The 19,434-nt window shown below is 39.6% G+C and overlaps 2 protein-coding genes across 2 annotated transcripts in view; both read left to right on the forward strand.

Moving 5' to 3' along the window:
- LOC138594431 (complement C3-like) overlaps positions 1-346 on the forward strand; it is a 65,174-nt gene extending 64,828 nt beyond the window's left edge. Inside the window, exon 42 of the mRNA XM_069665505.1 lies at positions 199-346. Within this exon, the coding sequence (XP_069521606.1) occupies positions 199-346 (148 nt within the window). The remainder of the gene's footprint in view (positions 1-198) is intronic.
- A 5,673-nt stretch (positions 347-6,019) lies between these two features.
- The window catches only part of LOC138594415 (complement C3-like), a 41,335-nt gene continuing 27,920 nt past the window's right edge, over positions 6,020-19,434 (forward strand). The window contains exons 1-17 of the mRNA XM_069665487.1: positions 6,020-6,096; positions 8,293-8,491; positions 10,543-10,705; positions 11,716-11,804; positions 12,229-12,317; positions 14,164-14,246; positions 14,339-14,426; positions 14,621-14,723; positions 14,926-15,046; positions 15,270-15,385; positions 16,089-16,235; positions 16,344-16,443; positions 16,541-16,635; positions 16,734-16,925; positions 17,071-17,226; positions 17,633-17,759; positions 18,572-18,640. Of these exons, the coding sequence (XP_069521588.1) occupies positions 6,020-6,096; positions 8,293-8,491; positions 10,543-10,705; positions 11,716-11,804; positions 12,229-12,317; positions 14,164-14,246; positions 14,339-14,426; positions 14,621-14,723; positions 14,926-15,046; positions 15,270-15,385; positions 16,089-16,235; positions 16,344-16,443; positions 16,541-16,635; positions 16,734-16,925; positions 17,071-17,226; positions 17,633-17,759; positions 18,572-18,640 (2,014 nt within the window). The remainder of the gene's footprint in view (positions 6,097-8,292; positions 8,492-10,542; positions 10,706-11,715; positions 11,805-12,228; positions 12,318-14,163; positions 14,247-14,338; positions 14,427-14,620; positions 14,724-14,925; positions 15,047-15,269; positions 15,386-16,088; positions 16,236-16,343; positions 16,444-16,540; positions 16,636-16,733; positions 16,926-17,070; positions 17,227-17,632; positions 17,760-18,571; positions 18,641-19,434) is intronic.

Below are 19,434 nucleotides of genomic sequence, written 5' to 3' on the forward strand. Positions count from 1 at the left end.
ACCAGCTAAAGGTGGTGATTCATGAAAGGGTTGTGTCTATCTTAATATTTAAACTACAACAACTATTTTTTAAATCAATTTCCTTTACTGTAAATGGTAAAAACTAAGCAGTCAAAATTTTATCCAGTTTAATCCATATGACCATCTATAGGACTTTATCTCAAGCAATATTAATAGATAATGTTTCATTTAAAACAGCAATGGATACCAGTATGTTCTTGGAGAGAGAACCTGGATCGAGTACTGGCCCACAGAAGCTGAATGTCAAATGGAAGAACACAGACCCACCTGTTTGGGCATGGAGGACCTGGTCCAGCAGTATGAACTCTTTGGATGTCAGCAATAATACAACTCATGGAAAATATGTTATTTTCAAATTGTTATTTTTCATTATTCTGACTTTGTAAAACTTTCACTGCTATGAGATATAAGAGCTGCAAAAGTGAAAATGTTGTCCCCATTAAAAATATCACAATCCTAATGTCATCGTCTGTTTCTTGTACAGATTATCTAAAAAGGCAAGTTGTTACTGTCTGATTACTGTGTGAAAAACTTTAATAAGTTCAAGAAAGAGTACAAAGTTTATACAATTGTATAATGTTTAGCTTAGTGGAGTAACCCACAGAGAGTGGAACAATAAAGAATGAAACAAACACAAAGATTAAACAAACAAAAGGGGTGCATTTTAAGGGTGTGTTATTCAGCTGGTAAATTATGAATGTTACTACCAGTACGATTGAGTGAGATCCATTGGTTTGAATGGTTTTATTGGATTATATTAGTGGCCGATAGTCTCTTCATTGGAAGGTTGGTGGTTCGGTCCCTGACTGCTACAGTCTAGTGATGTTGATAGGTTTTCAATGTAGTGAGTACCTCAAACACACGGGTGGTGATTTTGGTGGGTCCCTTGGAAATTGAATGGGTCCCCAATAAAATTTGTTTCTTGAGAAATTGTAGTGTTAAACTTGTGTTTGATGTTGGTATGATATCATACTGTTAAATACGTTGCCTGTGTAGATTCCCCGGTAATTATGAGGCGTAATTTTGACACACGTGTGCCGGGACACGACAGATGGGCGTAATACGCGAGTAATTTTCTGCTGCGTTTGTTTTACGCATCAAGTCTATTTCTCCCGTCAGTGAAGCATAGAAAGCTATTGACTGCTATGTAAATACATGCCCACAACCAAGGAAGCCGTGTTAAAAGATGTGATCTTTCAATTTTGGCCAACTTCGATTTCAGTTTCCTATTGAAGTTATTGATAGGCGGGATAAGCAGGTAAGATTAGTTTGAATATGTACATATGTACATTTCCTTAACATCTGAGTATAGCAATCCTATTAATTCATTCTCATTTGACTTTTGCATCATACATAAACACAGAATTTATGCACAAGAACAGTTTTCACAATTGCTAAAACACTAAACCCCATTCTCTAAACCAAATGCTCAGTGGCCTAAACCCATTTGTCGAATCAACCACTCTTTTGGCAAAACCTTCAACACGTTCAGGTTAGGGATGCACGATATTGGATTTTTTGCCGATATCCGATATGCCGATATTTTACAACTCATTTAGCCGATTACCGATACCGATATTTTTTTCCTGCACACCTAATTGCAGAGATCATCAACTCTCTTCTGTATTGGAATTAGCGTACAGTATAATGGTGATACTCTTATCACATTTGTTACAACGGTCGGGGTGACGGGTCTTGAGGTGGTTAATCAAGTTTGTAGTGTTGAAAGACTTTGCCTTGGCTCCTCCTCGCATCACCGAAGCTGAGCAGTCATTGCTAATAGCAGATTTGCTATCTATTTCGGACCCTTTGAAAAACTTTCACACCACGGACATTTTGGCTTCTAACTCTCTCATGCTGCAGGTAGACACACGTGACGTCATCACGCTGCACCACGCAGGTCTTCTTCGCGCCGGGGCATTTAACCAAGTGTGCAGCAGCCCATTATTTTATCGGTTAATTATATCGGCTATTATATCTGATAGTTCATTTTTACGCCAATATCGGCCGATACTGATTACGTGCAGATAATATCATGCATCCCTAGTTCAGGTAGTTAGACACCATTTGCAAATCTCATCCACTCTTTTTGCAAAACTCTAAACACATTCTCAGTCACTAAACACATTTTACACTGTGATACACTTGTGTTGCAAAATTGTAAACACTGGCAGCAAAATGTGAACACATATCCAAAACAGCTGTCATCGTTTACACACAACAACTCAAAATTTAACACACATGTTTCTAATGATGTGATCAAACCAATTAGGCAGGATAAAAGTCAGTTCAGAGTGCACAGGTGGCCCATGTGCATCCAACAATGGACAGAAACATACAGAGAGGCAGAGGAGTTTGTATGAGAGGTGGTGGACGAGGAGGAAGGGGACAAGGAAGAGGCCGAGGAAGACCAAGAACAGTCATTACTGATGAAATTCGTGCAACTATTGTACACCATGTCATTGTGCATGGGATGACAATGAGGGAAGCAGGACAAAGAGTACAACCCAATTTGAGCAGATTCTCTGTGGCCAGCATCATCAGGACATTCAGAGAAGAGAACAGGTAATTGGTGTGAATGCTGAAGGCATTCACAGCATATGTTCTTCTACTTTATATTTCTTATTAATATTCCGCTGCGTTTTTCGGTTCGCTACTCCTTCCACAAATTTCATCCGATTCAAACCGTTTGAACATCATTACGTGCGTCTCATTCTGACTCGGCGCGCTATGACTTTTGGTATTCATACCATTCAAAACTTCCGAGTTATTCCAGCTTTTCCCAAAAAAATTCCCATCTGGTATGAATGGGAAAAATATTCAAACTCTCAAAAATTAACACTAAATTCAACCCTCCATAACTCATTCATACATTAACTTAGAAATCCCTTTCCACTTTTAAAATATTCACACATCTTTCAGCTTTCATCATGATTCATTTTCATTTTTTCATAGCATTCATACTTTCTTCACAGGAACCTTTCAAAGCACCTAAAGTTTTCACAAAACGAGTGAAAAATGCCCAGCATTAGAGTGGGTGATGTCATCGCCAGAGGGGGGATGCTGTGAAAAATCACCTCAGAACTTTCCCAAACAAATTACAACAGCGCACAGAATGTTCCCTCCACAAACATAAAAAATACATCAAATCGTAGGTAATCTTGTGCTGCTTGTGATAAATGGCGGCCCAAAGCCAAAAAATGTACGCTTTTGCCACTAGATGCCTCAATGTCACAGAAAGTTGCCCAACTGCCCCATCTGCTCTAGTGTTAAACATTTCTGGAGAACTCCAAATGGAAGCCCTTCTTTCTGTCGCCGCCCTGACCACAAGTTTGGCAGTAGAGACATAAAATTCGAATGAAAGCTTCATCAAACCCTCATGATGATCATATTATAATGTTGTGTTGATAGCATTTACGGTCTTGGCACAATGGCAGAAGATTGAGAGGGTGTTTTCGGCTAAAATCTCAGCTAAAATCTCAGTAAAATTAACCCACAGCCTCTCCTCATGAGCCATCACCACGGCAACAGCTGAGTTCAGCTAGGGGTCACTTGAGTTCATTTGGAGCTTAGTTGACACATACACACAGGACAGACATTTTGACACTATCTCAAGCATTTCTCAAGGCTGGTCTTCCATTTTAAACTCCTCCATCATCCTCATCACCTCCTCAGTCATCTTACTCACATCCTCAGTCATCTTACTCACATCCAGACTGACTCTCATCACCTCTAACCTATCCTTTATTACGTCCTCAGTCATCTTCTTCACCTCCAGACTGACTCTCATCACCTGTAACCTGACCTTTATTACCTCCTCAGTCATCTTCCTCACCTCCAGACTCATTCATTCATATATTCATTCAACATTAGCAGTTCAGCATTAGCAGTTTAGTGTCAGCTCTTCAACAACATATTCAACAACATTCATACATTACATTCATTCAACATTCAAGCACAGCATTAGCAGATTAGCGTAAGCTATTCAGCAGACAGCATTCACACCGCAATTTCTTCAGAAATTGCATTTTCTAGTTGTTTCTTGCTGTACAACATTTGACATACAGTATACTATACTGTAAGTACTGTAATGTTCATTACAATACTATTTTTACTGGCTGTATACGTTTATAAGTGCATTTTCCCCTTTGTAGAATTGAAAGACGACCAAATGAGGGTGGAAGGACTGCTTTTTTCTCCCAACAACAAGAAGCACTCATTGTTGACATGGTCCTTCAAAATAATGCCATCTGACTCCGTGAAATCCAGCAGAAAGTGATTGAAGACAATGTCAACTTCGATGGAATCAGCATCAGTGCATATACTGTAAATGCACTATTGCAGAAGTCTGTGTTTTTGTATCACGTACTGTACTAAACTACTTATCTGTTTTTTACAGAGAGTGTTTGAACTGGATTCCATGGAAAGGCCCCATGAATACATTTTCATAGATGAAGCAGGGTTCAATCTGGCGAAAAGGAGGCGGAGTAACATAAGTACCATAAGTAACTGGGGGGTTCTCCACCGTCATGCAAACCTGGGGCCATATAACACTGAACATCTCCTTACATTTCTGGGTGGTCTACAGGATATTATGGCTGCACGTGAGCAGCTGGATCATCAAGCAGTTCATACTGTATATGTCATAGTTTGGGACAATGTGAGCTTTCACCATGCTGTCCTGATACGCGAGTGGTTCACCAACAACCAGGGCTTCATAAAGGTTTTCCTTCCGCCTTACAGCCCCTTCCTGAATCCAACAGAGGAGTTTTTCTCTGCGTGGCGGTGGAAGGTCTATGACCGACAGCCCTACACCAGGGCAACTTTATTGGAGGCAATGGAACAGGCCTGTGATGATATAACTGTGGAGTCTTGTCAAGGCTGGGTTCGGCACACCAAAGGGTTTTTCCCCGGTTGCACAGGTTTCCTGTGACGTGGATGAAGTCCTCTGGCCGGACCACGCACAAAGACATGATGGAGAATGAATCTCAGTGACTTTGTGCAGTAATGTGCTTTTCATTTAGGTTTTTTTTGTTTTTGTTATGGTGAAATGTAGATATCACTTTGACTGTGATCATTCTTTTGCTAAATGCATTTACAATAAACATTTTCTGTTAAGTACATGCCCTGGATGCTGTGGCCTTAATTATTTTATGTAGTGTTTAACGAATGCTCTGTGGTGAATATATTTTTACTTGCTCTGTGTATGATCTGAACACATTGTTTGCTTTTGAACACAGGATAACTGGTTTTGAGGTGATGGTTTGATTTTGATAGAAAGGTCTGGGGTTTTGTGAATGTAGCTTGAATTTTTGGATTTGTGTTTAAGGTTTTGAGAAAATGGGTGGAGGTTTCAAGAAATGTTTTTTAGCAATTGGGACAAACTGTAAATGATTGTGCCAACCATCCTGACATGAAACCTCTGATAAAATGACAGTGTAGTATAGTCGCGGCTGGTGTAAATTGCAAAATAGATGCTGCCATGACACTTACGTGTTGCGCATGTCTGCTTCCCATACACACAGAGGCAATAGTCCTCAAAGCAGCAGCCGCAGGTTCAACTCCTGCCCTCGGCCCTTTGCTGCATGTTATCCCTCAGTCTCTTCTCCCAATATTTCCTGTCTCTCTTGAGCTGTCCTAAATAAAGGCTTAAAGGCAAAAATAATCAAAATAATAAATGAGCTGCTACAATATGTGCAGAGTGATTATTTGTATAATTATTAAATATTATTTAACAAGTGGTTACCTTCCAAAGTTAGGCTCTTAGTGATTCCCCTGACAGTGTTAGTGTTGAACTGGCTAAACTGTTAATTATGAAACATACTCATCACTCATTTTCTATAACTCATTTTCTATAACTCAGACGGCCTAAGCCTCAACTAGATGATACATTATCATTGGAAACTAAAGATTCAGCAGGAGGGAGGTAGGTGGATAAAAGGAGGGTGTTGCAGAGGAAGAGTCTATATTGACAGCAGATATGGGACCGAGTAGGAGGATGCGCTGGACCCAGCTGTGGCTACTGGCCTTTCTGCTCTTTTCCCCAGTCATTTGTCAGGCTCAGCAACCTCAGCTGTAAGTAATTTAGCCTTACATTTACACAGTCATGTAGAGCCTGAATGCCTGTTCAAAACCTCCAAGAAAGTCTGTTCAAAGTCTCTTCAGGCTAAAGACCTAAACTGTTATATTCTCTGCTACAACCATGTTGGTATGAGTGAAAACTTTATGTACAGGAGGCAAATGTTGGCTTTATGTATATTATTACTTAATTTTAAAACATGGAACCAACTTCTGTTTGTTGGAATGCTGTAGTCATGAACAGGAGGTTTGGAGGGGCAACGGAAAGGCTTTTTTCCTAATTTTACATACATTTGTACATGTATTTTAAAGCAGTATTACTCTTGGGTCACCGACATCAATTCAGTGGAATAACTAAGATTTTCAGTGATTTCTGAACTAGTCCAAGGTCCCTAATACAGAAAAAAATACCATTTAAGAGGCACAACCTAAAAATGTGCACACTGTGTGAAATAAAATGAGCATTTGCACTGAATCGGTTTCGTAGTACAGAGAGTGGCTGTAACTCTTAATGACAATTTAAAGAAACGATGAATGGTGAATGGAATACACTTTAATGGTTCAATACTCAGAAAATGAGTTAAATCAGTTCCATTTCACCAATGTTTGTGTTGCAATAGTTTTAAATGGTGCCAGTAAAATGGCCTTTTGTTGTGTTTTGCACCAGATAACGCAAAAAGTCCAGAACGATGAAATGTTGTATTGATCTAGTGTTGGCCATTTGCCAAGATAATCAATAGATTACTAATTGTGTAAAAAGTCCAAGGTGAATCATCCTCTTCCCATTCCAAGTTAAAATCTATTTGTTCACGATTAACCCCACAACAACCATTTCTTTTATTACACATGGTTGTGGCATGGCTTACAGCATGAATTCCCAAAGTGTGGTGTGTTGCCTCTAGGGGGTGCACATGAGGAAAAATGTAACACGGTTAGCTAGCCTGGTTCATGGCATCTAAAGTATTTCAGAATCATGCACAACTGGCTAAAATCAGGGAAACTGTCAGGCGGGCCATCTTAAATGATCAGTCATGAAAGAGAGAGGGACAAAGAGAGAGATAGAGAGAGGAGTGAGACCGGGAGAAGAAATTCTTTCCACCTGCGCTGTACTTGAAAATCCTCAAATGGATCTGCTTTTTGTCCATGTGATCCTTTTATCAGCTTATGCATGTATCAATCAAATTTTTCTTTACTTGGTGGATTGTGTATATCAATTATTGCAGTTTGATGTAAATTAGGCTTCTGATTTCCGGAACCGCTATGTTATGTTTGGTAATTTAAACTTGATTACATTTTTCTTTGAAGCGACTGAATATATGACAGCATGTTCCCCATCTTATCTCATGATGAGCCTATCTGCCTGTGCATTTCCCCTCGCCCTCACCCATCTTTTTTGCGCTTTAAAAGTGAGGACTTGCGCGTAAGTTTGTTGCTGTGTAGTTTCCGTTTCGAATGTAAGAGCACATTGTTGTGATCATTTGCCTTTGCACGACTATCTCATTACACTAATGATTCAGCTGCACTTTGTGTATTATGCTAATTAGCAAAAATGAACATGCTAATCAAGGTGGTGAACATACCTGATTACCTTTAACATGTTAGCATGTTGACTTGGCATTCAGCTCCAAGCTCTGCTTTTCCTAGCCTCACAGACCCTGTCGCAGGGTCCAAAATTTACTACAGCTACTCGCCAAATGCAGGTAAAAATCCAAAAATCCATGTTGGTGAATAAAATAAATAAGGCCAGATGCCACAGGCTTGTTACACCAATCCACTCTTCATTTACTCTACTCCACTCTACAACTTGCATCACTACAACACATAAGTTGTAAGATAACATTTAGATTTCCATCTACTGTTGAGCATTTTAAGTATATAAAGTTAAACAGTGTTTATGTATGTTAAAAGATGTTGAAATACGTTTTAGTATAACTGTTTTTTTTCTTTTAATTCATAAGACTAGTTCGCTTTAAAAAAGGTAAATTGATGGGATTTTATATATCCATTGTTTTAAATGACATTGTTAACTTATGCAGTTTAAACGATTATTATTTCAGGAAACCAGCCTTTGGCAGTTAGACCAAAAAGTTAATTTTGGAACCTGCCTTGTAACGTGTAGCAGAAAGAGCCTGAGCTGCAGTGAAGTTCCCTTCGTATGAGCAATGGGGTACTACATTCTCTCTCTCTGTACAGGGAGGTGATGTCTGCCCCAAACCTGTTGCGAGTAGGAACCGCAGAAAACATCTTTGTGGAAATTCAAGATTGCAAACTTGAACAAAACATTAATGTTGAAATCATTGTGATGAGCCATCCAACCAAAACCAAAAGGCTGACTTCCACAACTGTGACCCTTACGAAGACAGCCAATTTCCAGGCCTTTGGAAGAATCACGGTATGGTACAAATACAGACGGTCTGTAATGCACAACAGTGAAACACATTTAAATGAATAATACGTATTGTGATTTAAGTATTTTATATCTGACTATATCAAAAAAAGGTGGGTGTCAGTCCTCATAGACATTTAAGTGGCTAGGTTTGTGTGTTGTATGTAAACAGACCTCATAAACTTGTAATAAAGTTGTCCCCATATACCACAATCAGGTCCAGAGCCCATAAGCCTGTGAAAGCTGTGTGTAAGTGACTTTTGTGATCACTGTCCTTTTTGTTTCTGCAAGACCTGCACAGGCCTCTCCTCTGGCTGGTGGCACGGCTTCCCTCTTGAAGCCGTGCCACCAGCTCCTGAGCAAAGGCTGTGTAATTTTTACCAGACATTCTTGCAGTGTTAATCGTTTCTCCATCTTGGCATGTGTGAAATGACTAGGGATGGAAATTCTGACCTGCAGAAGTCAAAAATAAAATCTATTACTCAAGCTGAAAAAAATACACACATACAAATTAGTTTCACCTTACACACACAGCTGCCTTTGATATCCATATCAACACAAAGAGACCATTTGAGTAAATTTGTTACATTGGCCTTCAGTAGCCTGAACAATGCCCAGTGTTGTGACCAAGTCATCTTTGCTCGAGTCCCAAGTAAGTTTCAAGTCATTTGGTCCAAGTCTCAAGCAAGACACGAGGCATTTTTTCTTGGGCAAGTCAAGTCAAGTCACACGTTATGTCAAGTGAAGTAAAGTCGAGTCCTTAGTTAAGGCAAGTCAAGTCGCTTTTCTTTCTCCACCCGAGATACAGCACTCTTACCTGTAGTATCCGGCTTATAAAGAGAAAAGACAAGGTATTAGTCGCCCGTCTAATATTATTATTGACCAATTTATATAACCTGTTCAAAAAGTATGACAATGAATTGTATCTGTATTATAATTATAGATATTCAGTGAAATAAATGTAATCAAAGCAAAAGCAATTAGCTTATTTATTTAATATTCCCTCCTCATCACTTTTAAACAATGAAATACTGACAGCTAGACTACAACGTCAAACAGATAAATACATATGTGATAGTTAGACAGAAATTTGACAACATTGAATTGTATCATTTTATATTCAACGTTCAAACCTATGAACACATGCAAGTCATCAGAGTTAGAAAACTGCATTGGGACTGGGACCCAACGCAAATCTAGCGGAAGCGGGCGCTTCAAACTTTTTCCGCGAAATGAAAATTGTAGAAATTTTCCCCCTTTATGTATGTAAATGATCACAATCGCCTGAAATAACCTTGTTTATTAAGAATTAACAACAGGTGACAAAATTTCTCAAGTCCTCTTTGCCTATATGACTGCACAGGATTCAATGAAAGTCCTCTTATTCTAGCAAGAGTGTCAGTGCCACAGGTAGTTCTGTTTGAAATTTAGGATACATTTACCTCTCAGTTCTGTGTGCGTGTGTGTCTGTTTCTGCATGTATTACAGAGAGTGCACATCAGAATGAGTGTGCATGATGGAGAGCTTTGTGTCGGTCTCTGGCTGTTTTTGGCCCGTGCGCTTTTCCCCATATTCTGGAATTACCAGCGTCTGCACATTGCACCTCTCTTTGTTAATACTAAACAATACAATAACGTTTATTCCGTGCGGGATGGGAGAAGACACAGAATCGATGGAACTCTATTGTGCGGGCAGGAATGGGCAGAATCTTTTTTGGGGGGGATTTTTGTGCATAACTGAAGTCCACATCTCTGACAATGCCCCATAGTGGTAACTAGTAAAAAAGCATGTATTGGCTCCGTAAAAAAAACCACGGGGGAACCTAGTGGGAAATATTGTAGTAAAAATGAAAAATTTGGAGCCTTAGCTCTAGATTTGAAGCCTTTAATACCAGAGTACATTATTGTATGCTGTAATGGCGATAGGATCAAAACACTTTTCTATCACTTTTTAAATTATTATTTGTTATAAGTATTATTGTTTAGTTGTTTTAAAGGGACCATGTATAAGTCACAGATTCACAGGGTCTCACATTTGCTGTATCTCTTTATACTCAGATCCCTGTGGAAGACTTCAGTAAGGATCCCAACTTAAAGCAGTACGTGTCCCTGCAAGCTGAATTTCCTGGTAGACTACTTGAGAAGGTTGTCTTAGTTTCCTTCCAGTCTGGTTACATCTTTATCCAAACTGACAAGACCATCTACACCCCCAATAGCAATGGTGAGTCTGCATGATAGCAGATAAGGTTTGCTCAGCTGTAAGGCAGATGAACCAGAGTCATTAAATTATCTTAGTATGACACGTCACACGATGTAAGGTAGATTTATTGTCACACAAAATACAACACTAGTTTCTTTTATACCTGGTGTTAGGGACCAGGCAGTAAAGAACAAGACAGCAGGAGTTTTGAGAAAACTTTGGGTTTTTATTTTACCCAAAAGAACATTAAATGTACGAACCAAAATTATAACACCTAGGCCTATAAAAGAGGTCAACTTAATATAACTCTACTTAAGCTGTGAACATAACAAACAGACCTTCCATAATGAGATAACCAGGGAACATATACAGGGGCTCAGCCAAACCAACTCAAACACAAGGGGTAAACAAAACTAAGTGAAACTTAATACAAAGCTAAACCAACTAAACCCAAATCCCCCCCATCACATCAGAGCATTTGGTTTCTTCCAATGAGCTGGCTCCAGCATAAGAGAGTTCACAACCCTTGGCCACGCCTTTTGCTCCAACCAGGAAGTGCCATCCCCCCCAACAGTCAGGTAACTCAAGGACAAAGAAAAGATGATTAGTATAACAGAAACGTGTGTCTAATCTTACAGAGAAAAAATTTGCGCACTAAATTTAAACAACGTAAACTCCAATGCAAAAATAAACTAATACCAAACCAAACTTAGCGTAGACATTGTTTGTGTGGTTAACTACAAAATAAAAATGAACATGTTCTGTTAGAAAACCAATGAGGTGAGAGTGTAGGTGAAGGCGAGGGTGATATTACCCTTGTGTGGCTGTGGCCATCACACCTGGTGAGTGTTTTTATAGGCAGATCAATAATATATAAAAATTTGTTCGGATTTTGAAAACTCTAAGCGTATGCCTTAAAACATACCCTTTCCTGCTACCAGCTGTGTGGTGTTTATCTACATGTTGCCTAGAAAATGACGTATAATAGAAAAGTGTTTAACTTTCTTTTTATATCTGTTTCACTCTGTCAGTTCTTTACAGGATGTTTGGAGTAAGGCCTAGCATGGAGCCTTTGGAGAGGAATAGTGACACTCAAATTCCAATTTCCATTGAGATTGAGGTATTTAACTGTCTCTTTCATTAATACAGAACTGAAAGTAATCCCATGTTACTTGGAGTACATAGTCCCAATCATAATTTAATTAGCATTTCTCTTGAGTAACAAGCCCATAAAAACTCTTTTTTTAAGTATAACTACTTTCAAGTATAACCTATAAAATCAATTCGCCAAAGGACTCACTGTCCATCGTCTCCCACAGAGACCATACAAAAACACATTCAGACACCAGTTCTGCTGTGACCTCTCTCTCAAAAGAAAGATAGGGGAGTTCTTTAGTCACCTTAATCCATAAGAGGCTCAAGCACACAGATGGTACCCAGAATGTTGTAATTTAAGGCCCAGATGGGATGTCAGAAACAGTTTTTCAAACAAAGGTGAAAACAGAATAAGCTCAATCTAATAGCCGTTTTATTTTGATCTTTAGACACCTGACGGCATCGTTGTTCAAACTCATCTGGTCTTTCTAACATCGGGAATCCACTCTGGAGCTTACACATTAGGTAAATTAGTCAGGTGAGTTGTATTCAAGGGTCCACTGTCAATGTTGGGTGCACAAAAAAGGTAAGGTAGGGTAAATAAGGTGGGTAGTTAAAAAGTAAAAGTTTGCAGCAGGATATCCCTTTCATGTACATGTTTCTGAAAAATTGTACCAAATACAAGTTTGACTGAGGCACAAATTGTATAGATGCTGTGACTGAGCAGAAACAGATGGAAGACAGTTGGACTTTTGCTGCAGTTTCGCAGATATGGGGGTTACTGTAGCTTAGCAGGAATCAAAAATCACTGCAGCTTAGCAGGACAGGAGACTTCTGCTGCAGCTCAACAGGAACAGGAGATTTTTGCAGCTCAGCAGGAACGGTAGATTGCTGCACAGTGGCGGTTCTAGCTCATATGGTGCCCTAGACGAACCCCCCTTTCAGCACCCCCCACCAGCCGGAAAGCAAAGGTCCCTAACATAAGTTCTAACTTGTGTTATGATTATATACTGTCCATTTTGAACGTCTGTCAAATCAAATTAAGATATTAGACTAAATAGTTTTACAACCTGTTTTTCCCTGTATTCTGGTTTATTTTTAAGTGTCTTTATTTAGTTAACAAAGTCATCAAGATTTAAAGAGCAATAATTAACATGGTAGTATAATTTTGTCCATGCAGAAATCAAATGAAAGAGAGCTTCACTGAAGCTGCTCTCTCTCTGCCTCCTGGCAGAATTAAGATCAAGATTTGACCATAATAGGAGGATTCACTTTATATTATATTGTATGTTTGCCAAATTATTTTTATGTTTTGCTGGAAAGCAGTTGCAGTTCTACTTTTCTCACGGTGAGGAAATGACTGTGAAATAGGGAGAGAGAGAGCGATGAAGCCTGATCTATGTAACTCTCAAGGTTTATCAGAGAAGTGTTTGAACTAAACTGCAGCCTAGAGTCTCTGTTAAGAGTGACAGACAGAGTCAGACAGTGTCTACGTTGAACAATCGCCATCGTCACGTAACGAGTCTAAAAGCTCTGTTTTTGTTCTACTTTTCTCATTTTTAAGTACACCATGTCTCTGACTCACTTATTTCTCCCTCTGTGTCTCTGTAACTCTCCTCTCGGCTGGCTTCTCTATGTGTGTCTGTATTCTCACACACCCACTGGGACCAGTCGCAATGTTTGATTGATTGGCTGAGTAGCGTCACGTGTGATTATTTACAACAAATGCATTGGTCTTTGATAGTTTCTTGGACCCCCAAATCACTACTGCAAAGGCAAAAAAGTCAGGACAGCCCTCGCCCTAGCCCCCCTCCCAATCTCCCTTCTGCTCTGAATTTCCCCAGCCCCAAAAATTAAACTTTTTTTTTTTCATGCGGCTGCCCATACCTAAGTCCGTGTCTGTTGCTGCAGCTTAGTAGCTCTGGCACACTGGGGAGCCAGGATGGCAAGTGTGATCCATGATGACCAAGTCCCTTTCTGCGGCCCCTCAAACTATCCAAAAATGGCTCAAGGATTCAGGGAAACAGGATTAGAATAAGCTGGTTGAGCGCCACCCAACTGGTAAAGTGGCAGATTGCTATCTGACTGGGGGTCAGCAAGCTGAACTGAAGGCTATAGGCTCGCATGCTGGAAACTAGGTGGCCAGAGTTGTGGTTAGTTCCTCCTTCAATCGTGGCAGCCGCCTTGCGAGCCAGACCTAAGAAAAAACACCAGGAGTGCCTCGTCTGCGTACTCCACTGAAAAGCTTCTGTCTGCTGGGCCCAGGGTTGGCTAGATCGTTCTTTTATGATGTTGTATAGCAGACCCAAATACAGGATGCAGGCACTATTTTTCTTTATAAAATGCCACTGTTTAATACATATTTTGTGTGTGTGTGTGTATAGTCCTGGACTGTGGAAGGTGGTGGCAAAGTTTGACAACAACAAACATCAAAGCTTTTCTGCAGAGTTTGAGGTCAGAGAATATGGTGAGTGTCTCATTTCACATGAAGTGCTATCAAAAACACCTGAACTTAAAATTTTAACCTCATTGGACACAAAAAATGCTTCAATCTTTCAGTGTTGCCCAGTTTTGAGGTTAAACTGACGTCTGCGATCCCGTTTTTCTACGTGGACAGTCAAGAGCTCACTGTCAACATCGAAGCTACGTACGTTTTTTGCTGAATGTCTATAAAGACCAGGTTTAATGTTTAGTTTGGGGCACAGACTAAAGGGCATTGTGTAGAGGTGGTTTCATGACTTCTGCTGTCATGACATGTTTTATTTTTTTATAGCATTTTGATCATTTCCATTGTGATGTTATTTTCTTGATTGTGGGGTTTATTTTTTTTACTCGTTTTAGGTATCTGTTTGGTGAGGAGGTGAATGGGATGGCATATGTGGTGTTTGGGCTTGTGCATGATGGCCAAAAAAGTAGCTTTCCCAGCTCTCTTCAGAGAGTGCCGGTGAGCACATAGTTCCACTTTCATGCATCGCTGTCCGCCACTCTACCAGCTGAATGTGCAGTATTACATTTGTTTGACCTTTATCTTTCTATCTCTCAAACTAAAACAAACACAAACATTAAAGTTGTTGTACAGACAGAAAAACCCAACCCTTGTTTACTAACTGTATCTTAAGACATATGTTGATATTTTATCACATTAGATTGTAGGAGGTACTGGAGAGGTTACACTGAGGAGAGAGCACATCACACAAACCTTCCAAAACATCCTTAAGCTGGTGGGGAAGCAAATATATGTCGCAGTCAGTGTGCTGACAGAGAACGGTAAGAGAGCGCGTGTCTGCGTGTTTGTGCTTGTGAAGGTAATTGTACGTGAACTCATAACTTGTGTTATGACAGTTATTACCATCATGGGCTTTGTTTGTTTAGAATGAGGGAAAAGTCAATTTAAGGTTTTATGACTTTTTTATTTAAGCTTTATTTTATGAGACCTCAGGAGAAGGAGAAACAGTTTTTTAAACTAATTGAATGTGTGTATCTATAACAGGTGGTGAAATGGTGGAGGCAGAGTTGAAAGGTATCCAGATTGTCACATCACCTTACACCATCAGTTTCAAGAAAACACCCACATTTTACAAACCTGGAATGTCCCTTGATGTGACGGTAAATCACCTTTTTATGTAAATTAATTAATGTAAAAAAATAAATATATATGACTGCCCTTTAATAAACTTACTGATGCACTCACTGGGTCATTACTACTATCATATTCACTGCACAGCTAAAGCTGACAGTCAGATGATTTCTAGCAGTGTTCATTTGGTTAACGAAAAATGTTCGGCAACTATCAATTTTCCATGACGAAGACCAGCAGAAACGGGCTAAAAATAGATTGTTGATAATAAAAACTGACAACACGTATGTTTTGTTTTTGTAAATGAGAGAAGATGGGACAATAATGCTAGTGGTGGGCTGTCAGACAATAGAAATTCATGTTATTTTAAAGCCTGTAGCACCAGTTGGAGATAACGGGTGTCACAAAGGTGGTTATGAACTTTCTGTTAACCTGGGGCTTTCTCCTTCAGGCTCTGTGCACGCTCACAAAAAAAGGGGCTCGTTTACACATCATTTGCAATTCCATACCAAAAGGAGCAATCATCGTTATATTTTTATCATGAGAGAAAATGTTTTGAATATTAGTAATGACTCAAATGTAATGAATTTGATTGACTAAAACTGGACTAAAATTATAAACGGTAAAAAAGTGACTAAAACTAATAAGCATTTTCGTCTGAACATTAAGACTAAATCTAAAATAGCTCCCAAAGTAAACACTACGTTCAGCTGTTTTTGTCTCTGATGGCAGATTGAAGTTATGAATCCAGATGACACTCCAGCAGATAATGTTGCAGTGTTGGTGAATCCAGGCCAAGTGAAGGGCTTTACTGGAGCCAATGGCATGGCAAGGCTTACCGTCAATACAGTGGAAAGCAGTGACCCACTGAACATTACAGTATGTCTTAGCATTGTTTTATTTTTAATTATTATTTTGCATTACTGCAACTTATCATAATTGTATATATGTTGTCTGTGAGCTAAACTGTGTGTATGCTATTTTTAGGCAACGACCAATGATTCTCATATTTCAAGTGGAAGACAGGCATCAGCCAGCATGTTAGCTCTCCCACATAAAACTAAAAGCAGGAACTTCATCCATATAGGTGAGGAACATCCTGAAATACTGTAACAACAGATGGTAAAGTCTGTGGTGCCTGCCTATGCAGTTATTGCCCTCTTTGTGAAATGTTGTTGTTACAGGGCTGGATAAAGCTGAAGTTACATTGAGAGAAAATGTGAAAATCAGCCTCATCTTCAACAGGCAGGAAAATAAAGAATACGACATCACGTACCTGGTGAGAAATAATCTGCTCGTGTGCATATTTGTGCACATACATGAGTGAGCTTGTGTTGCTTTTGGCAGTCTGCATTAAGGTGAAATCTGTGTCCCCAGATCTTGAGCAGAGGTCAACTGATTGATAAAGGCCGTCATAGGGCAAGTGGTCAGGTACTGATTGCCCTGATACTTCCCATCACCAAAGAAATGCTGCCATCGTTCCGCATCATAGCCTACTACCATACAAATGATAATGAAGTGGTATCAGACTCTCTTTGGGTGGACGTTAAGGACTCCTGCATGGGCTCGGTAAGACACACAAGTCTGAAGTAGCAGACATAAACAAATTAATGGAATAAACAAAACTCGAACTGATAAAGTTGAAGGCATGTATACAAGTTATTTAATTCCTATCTAACTACTTCAACAAATTTGTCTCTCCTCCCTGCGTTAGTTGAAATTGGAACAAGCCAAACCTGAGTCATCCTATAAGCCTCGAGATTCATTTTATCTCAAGGTAACTGGAGACCCAGAGGCCACAGTGGGACTTGTAGCAGTTGACAAAGGCGTCTACGTCCTAAACAACAAGCACCGCCTCACCCAGAAAAAGGTCATTTTTAAAAATTATTTCCTTTTCAGTTTTTTGTCGTCTCACACTGCGATAACTAAGGTGTCGATATTGGTTGAGCTGACCTGCTGGATGGGGCCTTGAGTTTGCATTTCTCCCTTAACCTCCAGGTGCTCTGTGTGTTAGGTTCATTGGCACTAAAAATTGTCAAATGCTGTTCATGTAAGTGTAAATAGTTGTCTGTTTATATGCGATTGTCCTGTGAAGAACGTGTCCACGAAGTACCCAGTCACTGTGTGACTGTGGCATGAACATTGTCTTACCCTTATTATTGTGGGTTTATATCATCGTGAGGGTTAGCTTTACTGATTAAGGTACAAACACAACTAGCATAACTAAGCCTTGTCTGTCTGTGTGTCTGTCTGTGAATCACTTCCACCCTGCTCAGGTGTGGGACATTGTAGAGAAGTGCGACACAGGCTGCACACCAGGCGGAGGGGAGGACAGTATGAAAGTGTTCTACGATGCTGGGCTGTTGTTCCAGTCCAGCGCTTCTGGGACTCCCTACAGACTAAGTGACACTTCCTTCTATTCTGACACTTTTTCTGTTCTAACTAGTCTTATTTGATGCAGACACATCTGCATTTCCTGCTAATTATGGATAAGCCTTATTACAATGTAATGGCAAGCAGAGGCAAACAGAAAAAATGAATGCATTCACCTGCCAAACAAACACTGTGTAAAGCACATCACCAACAAATACCAATAAGAATTTATAATTATTTTTTCGGTTTTTAAAGCATAGATTTTCCTTTTTGTCCAGCATTAAAGGCTGCTGGAATGAGGAAGACAAGTGAAGTCCTTTTTGACAGACACATCATATTAATGGATAGAAGTTAAGAGAGAAAAGGATAAAAGGAAGGATTGGTGGAGAAGGTGGCTCTGTTTCGCATAACATTGTTTGACACTGCGTTATTTGTGGGGCATTTACATTACTTACTTATATTACTAATTTTATATTAAATCAAGTCTGCCTCGAGGCAGTGCCTTCCAATTTTCTGAGTAAAAGATAGCTGATTAATTAAGTCACATAAAAATAGATTAAGATATTAATTGATTTATGATTTAATGTAAAACAACCAACATTAGCATATTGTTAGCTACTGTTTCTGTGATTATGAGGAAGTAAATCCATCCATGTAGCAAAAGCCTTCATTTGTTGATATTCTTCTAAAGTTCTTATACTTTAATGTCATACTGCCTCCACAATTGGAAATGACTCTTTCTACTTTGTCAAATGACTTACTGTAAGAGTAACGCATCTCAGACACCATGTAGACTTGGTTGCTGCCTTTTACGTTATGTTTGAGATGTTTTGCGTTCCCAGATTTAAAGTGTCCGGGCACAAGCAGGAGGAAACGAGCCAGCACTATAATGGAAGTCAGAACCAGCTTGGGTAAGTACCATTGCCTTCTCACCCAATTGTTTACCCACTGTCACTGAATGTCTGCATTCAGACAGGTAAGACTCTCAATAAAGTTCCTAGGTTATCTAAATTCAACATGTGTAAAGCTATGTGGCAGTAGGTGACGGCAGTCGTACATGCTGAAGTCAGAGAAGCATGCATTATGGTTGGCATCTGTGTCCGATCGCTTGAAGCTTTTTTTCTGGCATTTACTCTCATCGTTCCCTCCTGTCTCCATCCATGCTTGTGTTGTATTAACTCTCAGATGTACGTCGCTTTGGACAAAAGCGTCTGCTAAATGAAATTGTAACATTGCCGTGACTTTAATTACAACAAAATATTAAGCAACGTTCACTGTTCAAGTGTATTCCCATGTGTCGTGCCTGCACTGTGTACACATAAAGACTGTCATTTGTTTTTAAAGGTTTAAATTACACTGACACTCCCTGGATTATGTGACTGTAAAGTTCTTTTGATGGTTCCACCTAACACTTCAAGCAGGAGATATACTAGCTTTTAACTACGCGTTTGCGTGTGCATGATGGCTGCCATGTGTTCCCTGCGTCTTCTTGGATTATCAGCTGTGCATGTCCAGAAATGAACGCTACACATACGCAAGATGTAGTATGCGCATGAACGGTAGGGGCAGTGTAGAGGCAGAGGGGATGTGACAGGGTCCACACAGCAGAAGGGACAACAATGGTAGAAAGTTCTGACAAGCTGACAAACAAAATCCGCAATATCCACATCTGTAGGATGTAATGATATGTCATTATCACTGCTCA

Source organism: Semicossyphus pulcher, unplaced genomic scaffold (genome assembly GCF_022749685.1).
Source record: "Semicossyphus pulcher isolate SPU_LCO1_2020_fin unplaced genomic scaffold, fSemPul1.0.p SCAF_17, whole genome shotgun sequence".
NCBI lineage: Eukaryota > Metazoa > Chordata > Actinopteri > Labriformes > Labridae > Semicossyphus > Semicossyphus pulcher.